At 51.3% G+C, this 21,584-nt stretch overlaps 1 protein-coding gene across 4 annotated transcripts in view; it reads right to left on the bottom strand.

Annotated features, from left to right (window-relative positions):
* Window positions 1-288: 288 nt before the first annotated feature.
* The window catches only part of homer2 (homer scaffold protein 2), a 48,740-nt gene continuing 27,444 nt past the window's right edge, over window positions 289-21,584 (bottom strand). For all 4 annotated transcript variants that reach the window (XM_070858620.1, XM_070858622.1, XM_070858619.1 and 1 more), the window contains 5 exons: window positions 15,856-15,995; window positions 13,412-13,568; window positions 10,975-11,085; window positions 3,268-3,348; window positions 289-1,020 (listed from right to left, as the gene is read on the bottom strand). In XM_070858620.1, coding sequence (XP_070714721.1) covers window positions 832-1,020; window positions 3,268-3,348; window positions 10,975-11,085; window positions 13,412-13,568; window positions 15,856-15,995 — 678 coding nt within the window. In that variant the 3' untranslated portion in view covers window positions 289-831. The remainder of the gene's footprint in view (window positions 1,021-3,267; window positions 3,349-10,974; window positions 11,086-13,411; window positions 13,569-15,855; window positions 15,996-21,584) is intronic.

Here is a 21,584-nt window from a genome sequence, read left to right as displayed (position 1 = left end):
CAGTGATGCTGAGTTCGGACACGCGGTAGGAAGGGTTTTACTGGGAATGGCCGATTTTGGGGAAAGATCAGACAACAATTCCCGGGGTTACTGGGAATCTCAGCAGCTCCCCTTCTCTCCAACACACAACCTAAAACTCCCGCTCCGTCCGATTCCCGATTAATGTCGGGGTTCGGGCCGAGCAAGTGAGGTGCTGGCCCGGGACCAGAGAGAGCATCCTCTAGGCATGGCCCCGCCAAGGACCCAAGGCCCGGTTCACCCCGCACAGAAAACACCAGCCAATTAGAGTTCTAAAATATAACGTTAATATTTATTCCTTGGCAGTAAGAAATGAACATTAAAAACCGGGTTCACAGGCTTTGGCCTCACTCGGAGTTGCCAACTCCCCAGGGCTGGCCTGGAGTCTCCAGGAATTAAAGATTAATCTCCCGGACGAGCAAACACCGGAGAAAAATCATCGAGTCGTTAAAATAAATGGCGTGTTATTCCTTCATTTTTGTTTATTAATTATAAAAATATTGGAGACAGTCAAAGGCTGACCAGGCCGGAGGCCTGAGAGACCCCCAGGAGAACTCCAGGCGGAATTGGCAACACTCACTCGAGGAACTTACTTCATTTTCTGGGCAACCAAAGTGTCCCCATGGCAACCAGTGACCCCCACACAGTGTCCCCATGGCAACTAGTGACCCCACCGACAGGCCGACCTCTGAACCCCACGGGCAGGCCGACCTCTGAACCCCATGGACACGGTGACGCAGCAGCCACATGTGGAACATTCTGGTAATCGTGTGTCACAATTTGCCCCCCGGCCCCCGCCGCTGACCCGACGCCTCAGTTGTCCAGCCCCAGTTTGGCCAGTCCTTGTCGGAATCCGTGAAGCTCGTCAATTTTGCCATCCAGGATTTGCAGGAAGGCGGAGAGCTGGGCCCGGAGCTTCCCCTGTTGCTGGCGGCTTTCCTCAACATCCGTCTGCAGCAACTGAGCCTTCTTCTCCAGATCCGCGTTTGTATTCTCGGCGGCCTGAAACCGGAGAGGTCAGAGTTAGTGAGGGGTCAAGGTCAGGGAGGGGTCAGTTAGTGAGGGGTCAGGGAAGGTCAGTGAGGGGTCAAGGTCAGTGAGGGGTCAGGAGGGGTCAAGGTTAGTGAGGGGTCAAGGTCATCGAGGGGTCAAGGTTAGTGAGGGGTCAGAGAGGGGTCGAGGTTAGTGAGGGGTCAGGGACAGGGAGGAGTCAGGGTCAGGGAGGGGTCAGGGTCAGCGGGGTGCAATGCGAGAACATGCTGCACAAAATTATTACAACAACAACTTGTATTTATATAGCACCTTTAACGTAGTGAAACGTCTCAAGGCGCTTCACAGCAGTTTAATAAGACAAAAAAATTGACACCGAGTCGCATAAGTAGAAATTAAGGCAGGTGACTAAAAGCTTGGCCAAAGATGTAGGTTTAAGGAGCATCTTGAAGGAGGAAAGGGAGGTGGAGAGGTTTAGGGAGGGAGTCCCAGATGAATGTGCGTGTGTTACAGACTGGGCTGGAAACTAGTGCCAAGAGGCTTTTAAAAGAAAAATCCATTTTTTTCTCCTTACTTTTTTTGTATTTGTTCCTGGGATGTGGGCGTCGCTGGCATTTATTGACCATCTCTAATCGCCCAGAGAAGGTGGCGGTGAGCCGCCTTCTGGAACCACTGCAGTTATTCTTTGTAGCGGTTTGTTACAACTGAGTGTCTCGTTGAGCCATTTCACTGGGCAGTTAAGAGTTAACCATGTTGGTGTGGGACTGGAGTCACCTATAGGCCAGACCGGGTAAGGGCGGCAGCTTTCCTTTCCTAAGACAATCCGACAGCTTCCTGCTCACTTTTACAAATCCCAGATTTTTATTTCCAGATTTTTAAAAAGAACTGAATTGATATTCTCAAATTGCCCTGGTGGGATTTGAACCCACGATCCCTGGAATACGAGTCCTCAAAAGCGCCTTCAGGGTGTTGTGTAAACCGCGGTTAGAAATGGTTCTGTTTTCAGCTCAGCCCTCCTCTTCCCCCCGCCCCCCCTCCATGACCGTATAAGGGCGGGATTCATTGCACAAAATCCTTTGTGTTCACCCTCGATCATCAGTGGGGACCTGGGCTGAGACCCTACTGAATTCTGATAAATACCAGACTGGGAGGGTACACATACTGTGCCGAACCTGGTATCTGGGTCGGGTACACAGGCTGTCAAATTCTGCAGTGCCCTGAATACAGTTTATCTCTGGGGACAGGTGCTACTGTGAGAAAGATCTAGGATTACAGACTTGATACAACTGACAAACTCTTTGAGATTAACTAAAAGGGAATTTAAAACTGGAATTGCAACCAAATCGCCGACAGGACTGGTTTGGTTCTGGGTCCGTTGTGTATGTGTAATTCGAAGTGCTCTGATGGCTGCTTCTTCAAAACACGATCCACCCCGAGACAGCACTGAAATCGGAATGCCCGGTCTCAAGTAACAGCAAAACAAATCATACAGGTGTCATAAATTGGATCGCTCAGTTTAAACTCTCAGTTCCAAACATGCCCGGGAGAGAAAGAAAGAGAGAGAGACAGAGAGAGAAAGACAGAGAAAGAGACAGAGAAAGACAGAGACAATGAGAGAGAGACAGAGACAGAGATAGATACACACACACACAGACAGAGAGAGACAATGAGAGAGAGGCAGAGCGTGAGTTAGAAAGAGCTTGTTAGTCATGCTCCCTATTGCCGAGCGGTCTCTAACACCAGTCCTGGGGCTCAGATATAGCTGCGCTCCTGCTGCCTCTGGCAGTGAGAAGGACAGAAAACATTTGTATTACTGTATTATAGAACCTTTCATGAATTCAGAACATCCCAAACGCTTTACAGTCAATAAATTACTTTCTAAGTGTAGTGACTGTTGTGTACTAGGTAAATGCAGAAGCCCATATGTGCGCAGCAAGCCCCCACGAACAGCAATGTGATAATGACCAGATAATCTGTTTAAGTGATGTTTGTTGAGGGATAACTATTGGCCCCAGGACACCGGGGGTAGGGGGAGAACTCCCCCTTGTCTGAAGCTGCTGAGGCCGGACCCGGAGCCACAGGCCGGAGGGTGACCGTTAGCCGCTGACACTGCTACTGTTTCCTGGCACCCCTTCAGCGCTCGCTCCTCCTCCCCCTCCCCTCCCCTCCCCAACCCCCACTTCTCTCCCTCCGCGCCCTCTCGCCAACCCCTGCTCCACAGAGCTCCCTCCCCCGCTCCCCAGAGCTCTCCTGCTGTACCTGTAAACGTTCCCGGAAGGCCTCGCACTGCTCCATGAGTTGGGGAATAACCTGCGCCTCTTCCCTCAACCTCTGCAACTCCTGTGGAAATTAAGAACAGAAATGGGTTTCCGCAAACGCTTCGCCGAGGTCCCGCGCCCCCTGGGCGTGCAGCCAGTTTCTCAGTGCGATGTGTAGAAATGTCTGGAACGTAAAGTGGACAGAATTGCTCCGGTGATATCAGTAACCATCAATATTACATCTTAGCCAATCAAACGCACCCTTCTTGTAAAAGGCAAAATATTGCGGATGCTAGAAATCTTAAATAAAAAACAGAAATTGCTGGAAATACTCAGCAGGTCGGGCAGCATCTGTGGAGAGAGGAACAGAGTCAACGGTTCAGGTCGATGCCCTTTCATCAGAACTGGAAACAGTTAGAGATGTAACAGATTTTAAGCAAGTATGAGGAGGAGGGGAGGGAAGAACGAAAGGGAAGGAATAGAAACATAGAAAATAGGTGCAGGAGTAGGCCATTCGGCCCTTCGAGCCTGCACCACCATTCAATAAGATCATGGCTGATCATTCCTTCAGTACCCTTTTCCTGCTTTCTCTCCATACCCCTTGATCCCTTTAGCCGTAAGGGCCATATCGAATTTCACAGGCTAACAACTCTCTGAGTGAAGAAGTTTCTCCTCATCTCAGTCCTAAACGGCCTGCCCCTTATCCTTAGACTGTGTCCCCTGGTTCTGGACTTCCCCAACATTGGGAACATTCTTCCCGCATCTAGCCTGTCCAGTGCAGTCAGAATCTTATATGTTTCTATGAGATCCCCTCTCATCTTTCAAAACTCCAGTGTATAAAGGCCCAGTTGATCCAGTCTCTCCTCATATGTCAGTCCAGCCATCCCTGGAATCAGTCTGGTGAACCTTCGCTGCACTCACTCAATAGCAAGAACGTCCTTTCTCAGATTAGGAGACCAAAACTGAACACAATATTCCAGGTGGGGCCTCACCAAGGCGCTGTACAACTGCAGTAAGACCTCCCTGCTCCTAAACTCAAATCCCCTTGCTATGAAAGCCGACATACCATTTGCCTTTTTCACTGTCTGTTGTACCTGCATGCCAACTTTCAATGACTGATGAACCATGACACCCAGGTCTCGCTGCACCTCCCCTTTTCCTAATCTGCCGCCATTCAGATAATATTCTGCCTTCATGTTTTTGTCCCCAAAGTGGATAACCTCACATTTATCCACATTATACTGCATCTGCCATGTATTTCCCCACTCGCCTAACCTGACCAAGTCACCCTGCAGCCTCTTAGCGTCCTCCTCACAGCTCACACCGCCACCCAGTTTAGTGTCATCTGCAAACTTGGAGATATTACACTCAATTCCATCATCTAAATCATTAATATATATTGTGAAGAGCTGGGATCCCAGCACTGAGCCCTGCGGCACTCCGCAAGTCACTGCCTGCCATTCTGAAAAGGACCCGTTAATCCCGACTCTCTGTTTCCTGTCTGCCAACCAGTTCTCTATCCACGTCAGTACATTACCCCCAATACCATGTGCTTTAATTTTGCACACCATCTCCTGTGTGGGACCTTGTCAAAAGCCTTTTGAAAGTCCAAATACACCACATCCACTGGTTCTCCCTTGTCCACTCTACTAGTTACATCCTTAAAAAAATACCAGAAGATTTGTCAAGCATGATTTCCCTTTCATAAATCCACGCTGACTTGGACCAATCTATCACTGCTCTCCAAATGCGCTGCTATTTCATCCTTAATGATTGATTCCAACATTTTCCCCACCACCGATGTCAGGCTAACCAGTCTATAATTACCCGTTTTCTCTCTCCCTCCTTTTTTAAAAAGTGGTGTTACATTAGCGACTCTCCAGTCCATAGGAACTGATCCCGAGTCGATAGACTGTTGGAAAATTATCACCAATGCATCCACTATTTCTAGGGCCACTTCCTTAAGTACTCTGGGATGTAGACTATCAGGCCCTGGGGATTTATCGGCCTTCAATCCCATCAATTTCCCTAACATAATTTCCCGACTAATAAGGATATCCTTCAGTTCCTCCTTCCCACTAGACCCTCGGTCCCCTAGTTCATCCGGAAGGTTATTTGTGTCTTCCTTTGTGAAGACAGAACCAAAGTACGTGTTCAATTGGTCTGCCATTTCTTTGTTCCCCATTATAAATTCACCTGAATCCGACTGCAAGGGACCTATGTTTGTCTTCACTCATCTTTTTCTCGTGATTAAATGACAGCAGGGGATGGTGCTGGGAGAATCATTACCAGCCCCGCTGTCCCAGAAATTGGGAGCAGAGGTTATGGTCTGAGATTGTTGCACTGTGTTGAGTGCGGAAGGCTGTAATTATCATCATCATCATAGGCAGTCCCTCAAAATCGAGGAAGACTTGCTTCCACTCCAAAAGTGAGTTCTCAGGTGAATGAACAGTCCAATACGGGAATTACAGTCTCTGTCACAGGTGGGACAGACAGTGGTTGGAGGAAAGGGTGGGTGGGACAGGTTTGCCGCACGCTTCTTCCGCTGCCTGCACTTGTTTTCTGCATGCTCTCGCCGATCGAGACTTGAGGTGCTCAGCGCCCTCCCGGATGCACTTCCTCCACTTAGGGCGGTCTTTGGCCAGGGACTCCCAGGTGTCAGTGGGGATGTTGCATGTTATCAGCGAGGCTTTGAGGGTGTTCTTGAAATGTTTCCTTTGCCCACCTGGGGCTTGCTCGCCATGTAGGAGTTCCGAGTAGAGCGCTTGCTTTGGGAGTCTTGTGTCAGGCATGCGGACAAAAGCATGGGAAAGCTGTGAAGTATCTAATCGAAAAATGAGATGCTGTTCCTCGAGCTTGCGTTGAGCTTCATTGGAACAGTGTAGGAGGCCGAGGACGGAGAGGTCAGAGTGGGAGTGGAGCGGGGAATTAAAGTGACAGGCGACCGGAAGCTCAGGGTCACGCTTACGGACTGAACGGAGGTGTTCAACAAAGCGGTCACCCAATCTAGGCTTGGTCTCCCCAATGTAGAGGAGACCGCATTGTGAGCGGTGAATACAGTATACTAAATTGCAAGAAGTACAAGTAAATCGCTGTTTCACCTGGGGCCCTGGATGGTGGGAAGGGAGGAGATAAAAGGGCAGGTGTTGTATCTCCTGCGCTTGCACGGGAAGGTGCCGTGGGAAGGGGAGGGGGTGCTGGGCGTGACTGCGGAATGGACCAGGGTGTCACGGAGGGAGCGATCCCTTCAGAATGCTGAGAGGGGAGGGGAAGATGTGAATAGTGGTGGGATCACGCTGGAGGTCAGAAGATATTAATGTGAAGCCGCCTGGTTCCCATGGCAACGTGATGCAGCTTCCTCGTTCAGTTTTAACATCTGAACATTTTTTTTAATGAAATAATTTTTAAACAGTCACATGTGGTGCGAGGCCGCCTGCCAATCACGTTTGTCCATTAAGCCCCACGCCCTGAGATACAGATGGCCCTTGAGGGTCCTCCGCCCGTCTCTCACTAAACCGGTGCACACCACTTCCGAAAATATAGTCCCAGCTCCGCCAGTCACCCCGCACCAGTGAGATGCCATCAATCACATCCCTGCACTCAGCACAGGGTTAAAGCCAGAGTCTCAGCAGTGAGCTCGTGTGTACATGGCGGCCCCGACCTGTGAGAGAACACCAGCGGCAGGTCGGGGCCATAAAAGGCGAGCGGCCCCTGGGAGCAGTGTGGTGGCATACCACTTCAGGGAGCAGCGCGAGCCAGTGCAGGAGGGCAATGGCAGTGAAGAAGGCAACTGGATTGATCCAGGTCGGTGATTGGAGCGTGGGCAAGTACAGCAGGAGCGGCGAGGTCGGGGCGAAGGAGTGGCGAGAGATTGTAGAGCGATGTGATCGGCGCCCAGGAGAGGCGTGAGTTCGGGGCCCAGAAGAGGCGAGGGCCCTGGGGCAGCACGGGCCAGCCCACACTGCGATACTAGTGAGAAGGAGGAACTGAAGGATATCCTTATTAGGCAGGAAATTGTGTTAGGGAAATTGATGGGATTGAAGGCCGATAAATCCCCGGGGCCTGATAGTCTGCATCCCAGAGTACTTAAGGAAGTGGCCCTAGAAATAGTGGATGCATTGGTGATCATTTTCCAACAGTCTAGCGACTCGGGACCAGTTCCTATGGACTGGAGAGTTGCTAATGTAAAACCACTTTTTTAAAAAGGAGGGAGAGAGAAAACGGGTAATTATAGACCGGTTAGCCTGACATCGGTAGTGGGGAAAATGTTGGAATCAATTATTAAAGATGAAATAACAGCGCATTTGGAAAGCAGTGACAGGATCAGTCCAAGTCAACATGGATTTATGAAAGGGAAATCATGCTTGACAAATCTTCTGGAATTTGTTGAGGATGTAACTAGTAGAGTGGACAAGGGAGAACCAGTGGATGTGGTGTATTTGGACTTTCAAAAGGCTTTTGACAATATCCCACACAAGAGATCGTTGTGCAAAATTAAAGCACATGGTATTGGGGGTAATGTACTGACGTGGATAGAGAACTGGTTGGCAGACAGGAAGCAGAGAGTTGGGATAAACGGATCCTTTTCAGAATGGCAGGCAGTGACTAGTGGAGTGCCGCAGGGCTCAGTGCTGCGACCCCAGCTATTTACAATATACATTAATGATTTAGATTAAGGAATTGAGTGTAATATCTCCAAGTTTGCAGATGACACTAAACTGGGTGGCGTTGTGAGCTGCGAGGAGGACGCTAAGAGGCTGCAGGCTGACTTGGACAGGTTAGGTGAGTGGGCAAATGCAAGGCAGATGCAGTATAATGTGGATAAATGTGAGGTTATCCACTTTGGAGGCAAAAACACGAAGGCAGAATATTATCTGAATGGTGGCAAATTAGGAAAAGGGGAGGTGCAACGAGATCTGGGTGTCATGGTACATCAGTCATTGAAAGTTGGCATGCAGGTACAGCAGGCGGTGAAGGCGGCAAATGGTATGTTGGCCTTCATAGCTAGGGGTTTTGAGTATAGGAGCAGGGAGGTCTTACTGCAGTTGTAAGTGAGGCCTTACCTGGAATATTGTGTTCAGTTTTGGTCTCCTAATCTGAGGAAGGACGTTCTTGCTATTGAAGGATTGCAGCGAAGGTTCACCAGACTGATTTCCGGGATGGCTGGTCTGACAGATGAGGAGAGACTGGATCGACTGGGCCTTTATTCACTGGAGTTTAGAAGGATGAGAGGGGATCTCATAGAAACATATAAAATTCTGACAGGACTGGACAGGTTCGATGCAGGAAGAATGTTCCCGATGTTGGGGAAGTCCAGAACCAGGGGACACAGTCTAAGGATAAGGGGTAAGCCATTTAGGACTGAGATGAGGAGAAACTTCTTCACTCAGAGAGTTGTTAACCTGTGGAATTCCCTGCCGCAGAGAGTTGTTGATGCCAGTTCGTTGGATATATTCAAGAGGGAGTTAGATGTGGCCCTTATGGCTAAAGGGATCAAGGGGTATGGAGAGAAAGCAGGAAAGGGGTACTGAGGTGAAAGATCAGCCATGATCTTATTGAATGGTGGTGCAGGCTCGAAGGGCAGAATGGCCTACTCCTGCACCTATTTTCTACGTTTCTATGTTTCTATATGTATGCGCACTCGGTCCGTGCAGCAGAGCTGGTCTCCAGTCGTCTTGGTTAATCCTTGCCACTGGACCAAGACCTAACTCTGTCAAGCCCGTGTGGTGGCTGGTGTGCAACGGTCACCCCACGTTAAAAAAATCCAAGCACATGCATCGTCCACCCTTCAGGATGTAGTTCGGGACCTGGAATATCAGGTCCCTCAGTGGAACACCTGTGAACTCATCCCTTTTTGGTGTGGAAGCAAGTCATCCTCGATACAAGGGACTGCCTAAGAGAGAGACATGGAAACACTTCAAATCCATTCTGATCTAAAAATCATCCGAATCTAAAATAATTTTTCCTTTTTTTAGTTACATCCAGCCGGCAGACATTGTGGGAGGAGCGAGGCTCTTGTCAAGCCCACAGCAGCTTCACATACTGCGCTCATATTAAAGTGGACAGGGTTTAATATCATCGCCTCGGAAACTCACAAAGCAAACATTGAAGAATATCCAGCAGCTAATTTAGTGCGATTCCATTCTCTCTGTACTTGCTACGATTGCCGATGTCTGCTGGGAACTGACATCACACTCACCTCCCTTGCCTCCTGCTCATCGAGGGGTGAAAGGTTAGTGCTGGGAATGTTTGCTCACCCAGCATCAGCACAATACACTCCCCTAAGGGGTAAAGCCCCTCTCGATCGCTGCCCCAGTATCGAACACACTCCCTAAGGGATAAAGTCCCCGATCCCTGCCTCAATATCGAACACAGGCCCCAAAGGCGAGACTCCCATTCTGCCAGCACACAACCAACCTGTGCAATTGGCAATTTATTTATTTATTCATTCACAGGATGTGGGCGTCGCTGGCAAAGCCAGCATTTATTGCCCATCCCTAATCGCCCTTGAGAAGGTGGTGGTGAGCCGCCGCCTTGAACAGCTGCAGTCCGTGTGGTGAAGGTGCTCCCACAGTGCTTCCGTGTGGTGAAGGTGCTCCCACAGTGCTGTTAGGGAGGGAGTTCCAGGATTGTGACCCAGCGACGATGAAGGAACGGCTGATATATTTCCAAGTCAGGATGGTGTGTGACTCGGAGGGGAACGTGGAGGTGGTGGTGTTCCCATGCGCCTGCTGCCCTTGTCCTTCTAGGTGGTAGAGGTCGCGGGTTTGGGAGGTGCTGCCAAAGAAGCCTTGGCGAGTTGTTGCAGTGCATCTTGTAGATGGTACACACTGCAGCCACGATGCGCCGGTGGTGGAGGGAGTGAGTGTTGAAGGTGGTGGATGGGAAGCCGATCAAGCGGCTGCTTTGTCCTGGATGGTGTCGAGCTTCTTGAGTGTTGTTGGAGCTGCACTCATCCAGACAAGTGGAGAGTATTCCATCACACTCTTGACTTTTGGGGCAGTTTTGTATCGTGGGCTCGTGCGTGAGAAGGCGGTCCTCAGCTGACAGCCAGGAAACTTCGCCGCGTCATCCGAAGCTGCATCTGAACTCAGGTCCAAAGGGTGAGAGACTGATCCTGACCGATTGCCACCATAGACTGGCTTTCTTTACTAGCTGCTCCTTATATTGTTTCCTGATAGATTGCACCACCGACCTCGTATAATGATCTTAAGAGTCAGTGACTGGAGCCACATCGATAGCTCACCTTACACCACGAGCAATGTATCATCGTTTAAATAATTCACTGTCATCTCACCAGCCTCAGCAATGAGTAACTGGGGCCAGGAGTTCTGGGGCGAGAGGGGCGGGGGGTGTTCTGGGGCTGGGGAGGGGGGGTTCTGGGATGAGGGTAGAGGGGTTCTGGTGCGAGGGGGGGTTCTGGGGTGAGAGGGGGGTTCTGGGGTGAGAGGGGGGTTCTGGGGCGAGGGGGGAGGGCTTCTGGGGCAAGGGGGTAGGGCTTCTGGGGCGAGGGGGAAGGGCTTCTGGGGCGAGGGGGGAGGGCTTCTGGGGCGAGGGATGGGTTCTGGGGCAAGGGATGGGGTTCTGGGGCAAGGGGAGGTTCTGGGGCTGGGGGGAGGGCTTCTGGGGCTGAGGAGGGCTGATATTGCTCTTTGATGAATCCATTCCTCACATTACTAGGCTTGCCGTTCAGGATAAAAACACAAACCTGCTCCTTCTTGTTAATCTCAGCCTCCAGCTGCTTCACCATGCGGCTCAGTCGTGTGTTCCTCTCCTTCTCCTGATTGACGTCGGTACATTGAGCCTCCAGCTCTAGAATCTGAGGGAGAGAAAACACGATAAAGGAGGAATCCACGGCCCGTCTCCTCACACAGTCAACAACAACGACACAGGAGTATTATGCGATAAAAATCTGACCGAGCCACTTAAGGAGAAATAACGCAGGGGACCAAAAGCTCGGTCAAAGAGGTATATTTTAAGGAACGTCTTGAAGGAGGAGAGAGAGGCAGAGAGGTTTAGGGAGGGAGTTCCAGAGCTTGGGGTCCAGCCAACAGAAGGCACGGCCACCAATGGTGGAGCGATTATAATCAGGGATGCTCAGGGGAGGCAGAATTAGAGGAGCGCAGATATCTCGGGGGGTTGTGGGGCTGGAGGAGATTACAGAGATAGGGAGGGGTGAGGCCACTGAGGGATTTGAAGATAAGGATGAGAATTTTGAAATCGAAGTGTTGCTTAACCGGGGACCAATGTAGGTCAGTGAGCACAGGGGTGATGGGGTTGTAAATGGTATGTTGGAGATGTGAGCCGGAGTGTGTTGGAGGAGCCAAAGGAGAAACCTGGGCTCCTCGTGCATCTAATCCCAGTCAGCTGCCATCTAATAATCCCAGGAATACAGCACAGAGTCACAGCTCCCTCCCCCCCCCCCCGGATCCTCCAGGACACTACCATGTGCAACTCTGGATAGATCATTGGGGCATTAACAGGATGGCCTTTGATTCCATTTTCTTTGAACACTTTTGTTTATTGATTATAAAAAGATTGGAGATGGGATTTTGGGTGTGGGGGAGGGGGTGAGGGTGTTGGGGGGGAGGGGAGGGTGTGGGGGGGAGGGGAGGGTGTTGCAGGGAGAGGAGGGTGTTGGGGGGCGGAGCGTGTTGGGGGGAAGGGAGTGTGTTGGGGGGGAGGGTGTTGGGGAGGGTGTTGGGGGAGGTGAAGGTGTTGGGGGGAGGGGAGAGGATTGCAAGGGAGGGGAGGATGTTGGGGGGGAGAGCAGGGTGTTGGGGGGGAGGGCAGGGTGTAAGGGGGCGAGGGCAGGGTGTTAGGGGGGAGGGCAGGGTGTTAGGGGGGAGGGCAGGGTGTTGGGGGGGAGGGCAGGGTGTTGGGGGGGGAGGGCAGGGTGTTGGGGGGGGAGGGCAGGGTGTTGGGGGGGAGGGAAGGGTGTTGGGGGGGAGGGCAGGGTGTTGGGGGGGAGGGCAGGGTGTTGGGGGGGAGGGCAGGGTGTTGGGGGGGGAGGGCAGGGTGTTGGGGGGGGAGGGCAGGGTGTTGGGGGGGGGAGGGCAGGGTGTTGGGGGGGGGGAGGGCAGGGTGTTGGGGGGGGGGGGAGGGCAGGGTGTTGGGGGTGGTGGAGCATGTTGGGGGGAGGGGAGGGTGTTGTGGGGAGGGGAGGGTGTTGGGGGAGGGGATGGTGTTGGGGGGTGAAGATGTTGGGGGGGTGAAGATGTTGGGGTGAGGGTGTTGGGAGGGAGGGTGTTGGTGGGAGGGTGTTTGGGGGGGAGGGGAGGGTTTTGGGAGAAGGGTGTTGGGGGAGAGGGTGTTGGGAGGAGGAGGGTGTTGGTGGGGAGGGGTGGGTGTTGGGGGGAGTGGAGCGGGTGTTGGGCAGAGTGGAGCATGTTGCGGGGAGGGGAGGATGTTGGGGGGAGGGGAGGGCGTTGGGGGGGTGAGGGTGTTGGGGAGAGGGTGTTGGGGGAAGGGAGCGTGTTGGGGGTTAGTGGTGGGGGGAGGATGTTTGGGAGGGAGGGGAAGGTGTTGGGGGGAGGGGAAGGTGTTGGGGGGGAGTGGAACGTGTTGAGGGGGAGGGTGTTGTGGGGGGTTGAGGGGGTGTTGGGGGGAAGGGGAGGGTGTTGGTGGGGCTGCAGGGGGAGGGTGCTGGGTGTGAGGGTGGTGTGAGGGGGAGTTGGGGGAGGGGGGGTTTGTTGGGGGTGGGAGCGTTGGGCAGTGCTCCGGAAGTATCCCTCCCATTTCCTCCCCTTCTCTTTGACGGTGTTGCTGGGAACACCGGCACGGTCCTTCCCCCAGCTGTGCTCCGAGGCAGAACCATCAAACCTCAGGGGTTCGGATTGGAGAACCAACCAGAAATTCTCCTGGACTTGATCCTCGATCTGTCCATCCAGGCAGGAGGTGAAGCCTCTCGGCCGAGTCTGATCGCCCAATATTGCCAGGCCCTCAGTCTCTGGGAAAGGTGGATGGACGGTGAGCTGGATGAATTCTCCTGGCCCAGGCCAATTTATGATATTCCCACTGCTCGTGATCTGTGAACTCAGCAAAGGCCATAGATGGAGCCTGGGACTTTCCTGGTCCGTGGGGTCAGTACCAGTGCTGCCCACCCGTGACACAGCAGTAGAGTCTGCACCTTGGGCGTCACTAACCTTCTCCCGCAGTTTCTCTCCCTCTTCCTTGCAATCCAGCAGCTGTTTTTTCCAGTGCTCCACGTTGTTGGTCGACTCCTGCAATGCCGTGCTGAGCCGAGCATTGTTCTCCCCCAAGGACTGGAGCTCCTGCTCCCACTTCTTGACCGGGGTAGGACTAGAGGGACAAACATGGTACACATTCACACTGTTTGCTCACTTCCTGGTAAACCTCAACTTTTGTTATCTGTGCACTTCGTAAAATGGTGGTTCTTGAGATTACCGTGAGCTACAAATAACAGGCATCGGAATGCCAGTGTTTCAGCTTCTGCCATTGTTACCCCATTGGCTTCACTTCATCTCCTCTGCCCCATCTCTCCTCCTTTCAAATCACAATATCAATAGAATTGTTTCTCCAAGGGTAAGAAAGTCTAAGTGTTCAGATGAGTGACTGATCTGGGCCTGTTACCTACAATGGTCAAGTGTTGGACAATCGATAAGAGGCCTGTTACCTACAATCACAGGCGGTCCCTGGAACGAGGATGATTTGCTTTCTGGGCTGCTGACCGAGGGCCGTGCGGCTCTTTGTCGGCTGGCACGGACACAATGGGCTGAAATGGCCTCCTTCTGCGCTGTAAATTTCTACGTTTCCATGTTTCTACTTGTCCAACACCATGACAATCCCCACCCAACTATGTCCCATCACAGCTGCTCACCCAGACAGCCCGCGAGACCTGTATTATTCAATCTATCACTGAAGATTGTACTTATTCTTTGAAATAATGTCGTACTAAATCATCATCATCATCATAGGCGGTCCCTTGAACGAGGATGACTTGCTTCCACAAGTTCACAGATGTTTCAATGAAGGACCCGATGTTCCAGTCCTGAACTCCAATTGAGGGGGTGGAAGATGCCTGTGCCTGGATTTTCTTAACGTGTGGTGACCGTTGCACACCAGATCACCACACGGGCTCGACAGAGCTAGGCCTTTATCCAGTGGCAAGGGTTAACCAGGACGACTGGAGACCTGCTCTACTGCACGGACCTAGTGCACACACATATTGCAGTGTGGGCTGGCCCGAGCTGCCCCTGGGCCCTCAGCTCTTCTGGGCCCCGTACCCTCATTCGCCGCACCTTCGCTACAATCTCTCGCCGCTCCTCCGCTACAAACATTCGCCGAACCTCCGTCACGGTCACCCACCATATCTCAGCTACAATGGTTAAGTGTTGGACAATCGATGAGGGGCCTGGTACCTCCAATGGTCAAGCATTGGACAATTGATGAGGGGCCTGGTACCTACAATGGTCAAGCATTGGACAATTGATGAGGGGCCTGGTACCTACAATGGTCAAGTGTTGGACAATCGATGAGGGGCCTGGTACTTACAATGGTCAAGTGTTGGACAATTTGATGAGAGGCCTGGTACCTACAATGGTCAAGTGTTGGACAATTGATGAGGGGCCTGGTACCTACAATGGTCAAGTGTTGGACAATCAGTGAGGGGCCTGGTACCTACAATGGTCAAGTGTTGGACAATTTGATGAGGGGCCTGGTACCTACAATCAGGAAATCCAAATTGTGGAGTCAGCAGTCACAACACTGGAGCATCAGACACTCAGTAAGAAGACTGGAGATGCTTCAGGTAGCTACTCTGCTGAAGTATGAGATATTGAAAGAGGACGTTGACTAGGTGGTTGGGCAGCCTTACAGTGAACAATACAGTCCAAGGAGATACAATGCCGGAGTGACAAAGATTTGTGTCTTTAAATCCTAGATTTAAGTGACATTGAACAAAATCAGCTCTAGAAGGAATGGAACAGTGGATGAAGCAGCAGTGCTCCAACGACCCGAGCAAAGATAATGAAAATCTCCCAAACTGAGGAGCAACACACTGATGATTTCAGGACACGGAATTGTGCACAAGCTCTAAGTACCAGCTGTTTTTTCACCATTTACTGTGAGGATCGCCGAGTTCAACAATAATGGTGAAAACCCATGATGGATTTGTCAATAATCTCTGCTCTTCACAAGTGGACCCGAGAATCTCTCACTGAGGCCCTTCCATATTAACCAGGTTAAACATTCGCCACTGAGAGCGGTGCACAGATCGCTGCAGGGGATTCGGAGAATGAAGCAGAGGATCACAGACCAGCCAGAATAGGCCATTCTTCTCTAACATTATGCCAGTGCCTTGCTCTGTAATACCCAGCACAGGGTCTTCTGCTGCCGACGCTCCCAGGGTCCGCGCTCCAGAGGTCTGCATTCTGCGCTCTCGGGTCTGTGCTCCTGGGGTCTGTGCTCTCGGGCCCATGCTCCCGGGGTCCATGCTGTCAGGGTCTGCGCTCTGCGCTCTCGGGGTCCGCGCTCTGCGCTCTCGGGGTCCGCGCTCTCGGGGACCGTGCTCTCGGGGTCTGCACTCCTGGGGTCCGCGCTCCCGGTTTACGGGGGGGATTAATCTCACCCTTGAGCTGGGGCCACTTTGCTGTGATCGCTGTCATTCTTCAGGAGGGTTTCGATGGCAGGGGGGCATGTCGCTTTTTCATCATCGGTTCCATTCACACTCGACGCTTGTGGAGAAGACGGAGTTTCATGGCTGGACTCCTAAAATAAACGGTTCAGATACAAGTTAGAGCAAGGAATTTGGAAAACAAATGTAGTCCTTAAACTTAGAGCCTTACACAGAATGTACAGCCCAGAATCAGGTCACTCGGCTCCACAGGTCCGTGCTGGTGTTTATGCTCCACACGGGCCTCCTCCCACCCTACTTTAGCTCACGATTCTTCTATTCCTTTCTCCCTTGGATATCTGAGCAGCCTCTTGATCGGCACCCCATCCACCACCTTAAACATTCACTCCCTCCACCACCAGTGCACCGTGGCTGCAGTGTGTACCATCTACTAGATGCACTGCACGCCAAGGCTTCTTCAGCAGCATCTCCTGAACCCGCGACCTCTACCACCTAGAAGGGCAGCAGGCGCATGGGAACACCATCACCTCCACGTTCCCCTCCAAGTCACACACCATCCTGACTTGGAAATATTTCGGCCGTTCCTTCATTGTCGCTGGGTCAAAATCCTGGAACTCCCTCCCTCACAGCACCGTGGGAGCACCTTCAACATACGGACTACAGCGGTTCAAGATGCAGCATCCTTCTCATAGAAACACACACACACACACACACAGAAACACAGACATGTCACGCCTCTCAAAGCGTTCCATCTTCCTTCACACTCACTGCGACCCACACCCGATTCCCCGCCGTCTGCACTCCCGGTGAGCAATGCACAAGACATTGTGTAACAATGTGTAACCCACCACGTATGGATCTTTGATGTTTGTGAATTCTCATCATGGATTGTAGACTCACTAAAAGGATTTGAAAAATTCAATAATGACTAGTGGAATTAGAGTAAATCTCTTATTTTTCATACATCGAGAACTCAACTCATGCAGGAAATTACAGACACTGGTCTGGAGTCTGGCTCAATGAGAGCACAGATGGGAGAATCGGGTGCGAGGATCACTGCTCCAGACTCCCACTGCTACCAATTATCCAACATTAACTATGGTGTCTCACAGGTTTCAGAAGATATGCAGCACATTGTGCCATTTACAAAATGCACCATGACTCATTGAGTATCACCTGTGGCTCAGTGGGTAGCACTCTTGTCTGAGTCAGAAAGTTGTGGGTTCAAGTCCCACTCCAGGGACTTAGAATCACAGAATTAAACAGCACAGAAAGAGGCAATTGGGCCCATGGTGCCTGTGCTGGCTCTGAAAGAGCTATCCAATTGGTCCCATGCCCCTGCTCTTTCCCTATAGCCTTACCAATGCTTCCAATTTAAGGATTTAGCCAATTCTGTTTTTGAAAGTTACGGCTGAATCTACTTCGATTGCCCTTTCAGGCAGTGCATTCCAGATCACATAATCCAGGCCTACAGTCCAGTGCAGCACTGAGGGAGTGCTGCACTGTCAGAGGTGCCATCTTTAGGATGAGACGTTAAACCTCTCAGGTGGACGTAAAAGATCCCATGGCACTATTCGAAGAAGTGCAGGGGAGTTCTCCCCGGTGTCCTGGGGCGAATATTTATCCTTCAACCAACATCGCTAAAACAGATTATCTGGTCATTATCACATTGCTGCTTGTGGGAGCTTGCTGTGCGCAAATTGGCTGCCACATTTCCTACATTACAATAGTGACTACACTTCAAAAATATTTAATTGACTGTAAAGTGCTTCGGGACATCCTGAGGTCATGAAAGGCGCTATATAAATGTAAGTCTTTCTTTTTCATCCCCACAAAGATCGAAGATGTTTCGATTCTGAGGAAACTAAAACTATTGGAAACGGATTCAGCAAGTTCCCACAGAAAACAAATTCACGGCTTTACAAACCAGCCTTTCTGGGTCCGGTTTTTACCGGAATTTTAAAAGAGATCTTGAATCTTAAAAACAGAAGCTCATTGGCTGGCCCAGGAACAGAGGCTAGGCGACTCAAAGACATTTGTTTCACAATATTACACACTGAATGGAGTGAGCAGGAACTCAGTGTGAGTCACTGCCGCAGATGGGCAGAGAGCAGCTTAGGGAGGGAGAGGCCGAGAGAGCAAGGGGTCAGTGCTGGACCAATGTGACAGCCCGCAGCAAGTGTCAGCAGCAGAACCAGGCACCCAGCAATCTACAGCCCATAATAACCCATGCGTCAGCCTGAGAACTAACCGCACGCCAACCATCCCTGGTCTCAGTAAGTTTCATTCTCGGGATGTGGGCATCACTGGCAAGGCCACCATTTATTGCCCATAGCCACTCGCCCTTGAGAAGGTGCTGGTGAGCCGTTGCAGTCCGTGTGGTGAAGGTGCTCCCACAGTTAGTGAGGGAGTTCCTGGATTCATGGATGAAGGGACCGAGTGTAATGTAACCAAGTTTGCCGATGATACAAAGATGGGTGGGAAAGCAAATTGTGAGGACACAAAAAATCTGCAAAGGGATATAGACAGGCTAAGTGAGTGGGCAAACATTTGGCAGATGGAGTATAATGTGGGAAAATGTGAGGTTATCCACTTTGGCAGAAATAATAGAAAAGCAAATTATAATTTAAATGGAGAAAAATTGCAACGTGCTGCAGCACAGAGGGACCTGGGGGTCCTTGTGCTTGAAACACAAAAAGTTAGTATGCAGGTACAGCAAGTAATCAGGAAGGCAAATGGAATGTTGGCCTTTATTGTAAGGGGGATAGAATATAAAAGCAGAGAAGTCCTGCTACAACTGTACAGGGTATTGGTGAGGCTACACCTGGGATGTCATGTATGTAGACCATGTATACGAACTGTATAGTCACATAAGGTGTGCCACCAGAGGGCACTGCGGTGGGAGACCTGAGGGTCACCTGCATAGGTGTGCAGGGCCCAGTATAAAAGGCTGCCCATCACTCTGGAGTTACAATAAATGGGACTAAGGTCACGACAACTCAAGTACAATACTAGACCTCGTGGAGTCATTTATAAGAATATTAAAGACATAACAACTGGCGACAAGATTACGAACTTTCATGCAAAAATGACTAATGTTGGTGCATTAGAAAAGTTCTGAGAGGGTGAAGATTGGGAAGCCTTTACGGAACGGCTCGACTAATATTTCATAACAAATTACCTGGTCCGGCCACGCTGGCAGATAAGCGCAGAGCTTTCCTGTTGACCAGCTGTGGGCCCGCAGTCTACGGCCTCGTCAGGGACTTGCTTGCACCAGAGAAAACAACAACTAAGTCTTACGAGGAGCTGAAAGTGCTAATTCAGGACCAACTCAAACCGAAGGAGAGCATCCTCATGGCCAGGCATCGATTTTATACACACCACCGCCTCGAGGGCCAGGAAATCACAAAGTACGCTGCCGACCTCAGGAGGCTGGCAGGACCGTGTGAATTCGGTGCATCCCTCGCCGATGCATTGTGGGACGTCTTCGTAACTGGCATCGATCATGAGGCCCTTCTTCACAGGCTACTGCCTGCCGAAACCACCGTCACTCTGCAGAAGGCCATCAGCATCAGCCAGGCTTTCATGACCTCAAGCTGCAGCTCCAAGCAAATGATGACTCACTCTCAGGACTCAAACCCAACAAGTACTGTAAATAGAATGGCGCCTTTCACAGAGAGAACTGTTGAATGTGAATCTGCCCAGGGCAGAGCGTACAGGCCCCCGAGTCCTTTAACTCAGAGTCCGCCGAGAGGTGCAAACATAAGTCGAGTAGCACCATGCAGGCGTTGCGGAGGTAATCACAGGGCTCATCAGTGTCGGTTCAGAGACTATGTGTGCAAAGGCTGCAGCACAAAGGGCCACCTCCAGCGAATGTGCAAAAGAGCTGTGACTCACCACATGGAAGAGGAGTCAGCAGATGGCTGTGAATCCAGCATGGATTACGAGGAGATGGCTAGAGAGGCAGCTCAGTCCCAGGACGAAGTGTATCGAGTATATACCTGCACCATAGATTGGCCTCCAGTGATAATGGAAGTCGAGATAAATGGCGTTCCAGTCTTCATGGAAATGGACACAGGGACAAGTCAGTCAGTAATGAGCCAGGAAGCCTTTGAGAGGCTATGGAATGATCAAGCTGAACGACCCAAGCTGGTCCCGGTTCAGGCAAAGCTGCGCACCTACACCAAGGAACTAATATCAGTTATTGGTAGTGCGGATGTAAAGGTATCCCATGATGGGGCGGTGCACAATTTACCATTGTTTCAGGTGATGGACCAATGCTACTTGGAAGAAGATGATTGGAGAAGATTCATTGGAACTGGGAAGACTTCATCCCTCCAGCGATCGACGTCCCCCGTGCTCAGAGCTAGAGCAAGCTCCCACCTTCGATTGGACCAGGCACCGGAGAGCAGATCTACGCAGCCCCTGAGGCACAGACCACTCATCACGACTGCGTGGCGATGAACCGGTCAAGATGACCCAAACGCACCTTCCCGGCTTCAGTGGCAGAATCCCTGGGAAAAAGGATCGCGGCAGTTGACATCATGGACAAGGAAAAGATGGCGTCAAAACCACGAGGTGCAGCGCTAATGGAGCAACAACATGTGGTTCCACGCAAGGAAGACGATTGGGATAAAAGTAGTAAGGCCATTTTAAAAGGAGGCCAGCAACCCGCCATTTTTGAATGTAAAAGTCCAGCTGTAACGAGAAAAATGTTGTTGAGCAATGTCGGGTGCAAACTGCAATCAGTCAATGTAGCGGGCGAACACCTAACGGTCGAATACAAATCCAGCGGGCTACCCAATGCTGTAGTCTGCATCCCCGGGACCAGAACGATGTATCATAAAGTGTCCCCACAGCTGACAGAAGTAGACAAGCCGCAGAGTAAACAATCCTCGGAGAGCAGAGGCACCGGTAGCGATACCCTGCCTCAGATTGGTTTAACATTGCAGGCACCCGATGGCATGAACCACCACGGGCCAGAAACAGTAAACTGCGCCTAATCTCACAGTAGGCTACCATCGCCCACCACCCGGGTGGAAAAGGCGCAGCCCACAAACCCACTCGCCATCAAGGCAATGCCCAAGAGCAAAGGGTCACCTGCAACGGCTCCTCCAAACGGGACCTGGACCAGCCAGAATCCCAAACTAGAGAGTGCTCACAACGGTGCCCTCAAGGAAAGCGAGTCAGCAGTCCCCTGCGAACTGCTAGACAAGACGAGGCAGCCCCACCGTCACTTAGACGAAACGTTCACTCGCTCAGACCGCTTCCCAGGGAGCAGCAGCGACACTGTGCAAACGAAAAGGGAGGTCACAGACACATCAGCAGTCTTTGGGCCTGCCCGACACTAGGTATAACAGCAAGAGCCCTGAGCTCCGGCAACTCGAACAAAATGAACTCACCTTGCCCACAGAACCACTAGCATGGGACACTGCGCCGCCATCAGACGACCCGGATCTCATCCGGCCGTGCTGGAACTAGACTATCCTTGTGTACCTGTACTGATATACCTGTACTGATCATGTAAATGTACCACACAAAAAAAATGCAACTGCCCAACAAATGTACCAAGATGTAAAACCCATGTGATGAACTTGAATGCAACTTGCCTGTAACGGGCCATTTGCATGATCTCTGTGTGTGGGGGGGAGAATGGAGTAGTCATGGACTCACAACCAGAAACCACGGGGACCTCCACTGGCAACAAATCTCACTACCAACCC

The sequence above is a fragment of the Pristiophorus japonicus genome, chromosome 17, assembly GCF_044704955.1.
Source record: "Pristiophorus japonicus isolate sPriJap1 chromosome 17, sPriJap1.hap1, whole genome shotgun sequence".
NCBI classification, from domain to species: Eukaryota; Metazoa; Chordata; class Chondrichthyes; family Pristiophoridae; genus Pristiophorus; species Pristiophorus japonicus.
This window is presented reverse-complemented; position numbering and strand designations above follow the sequence as displayed.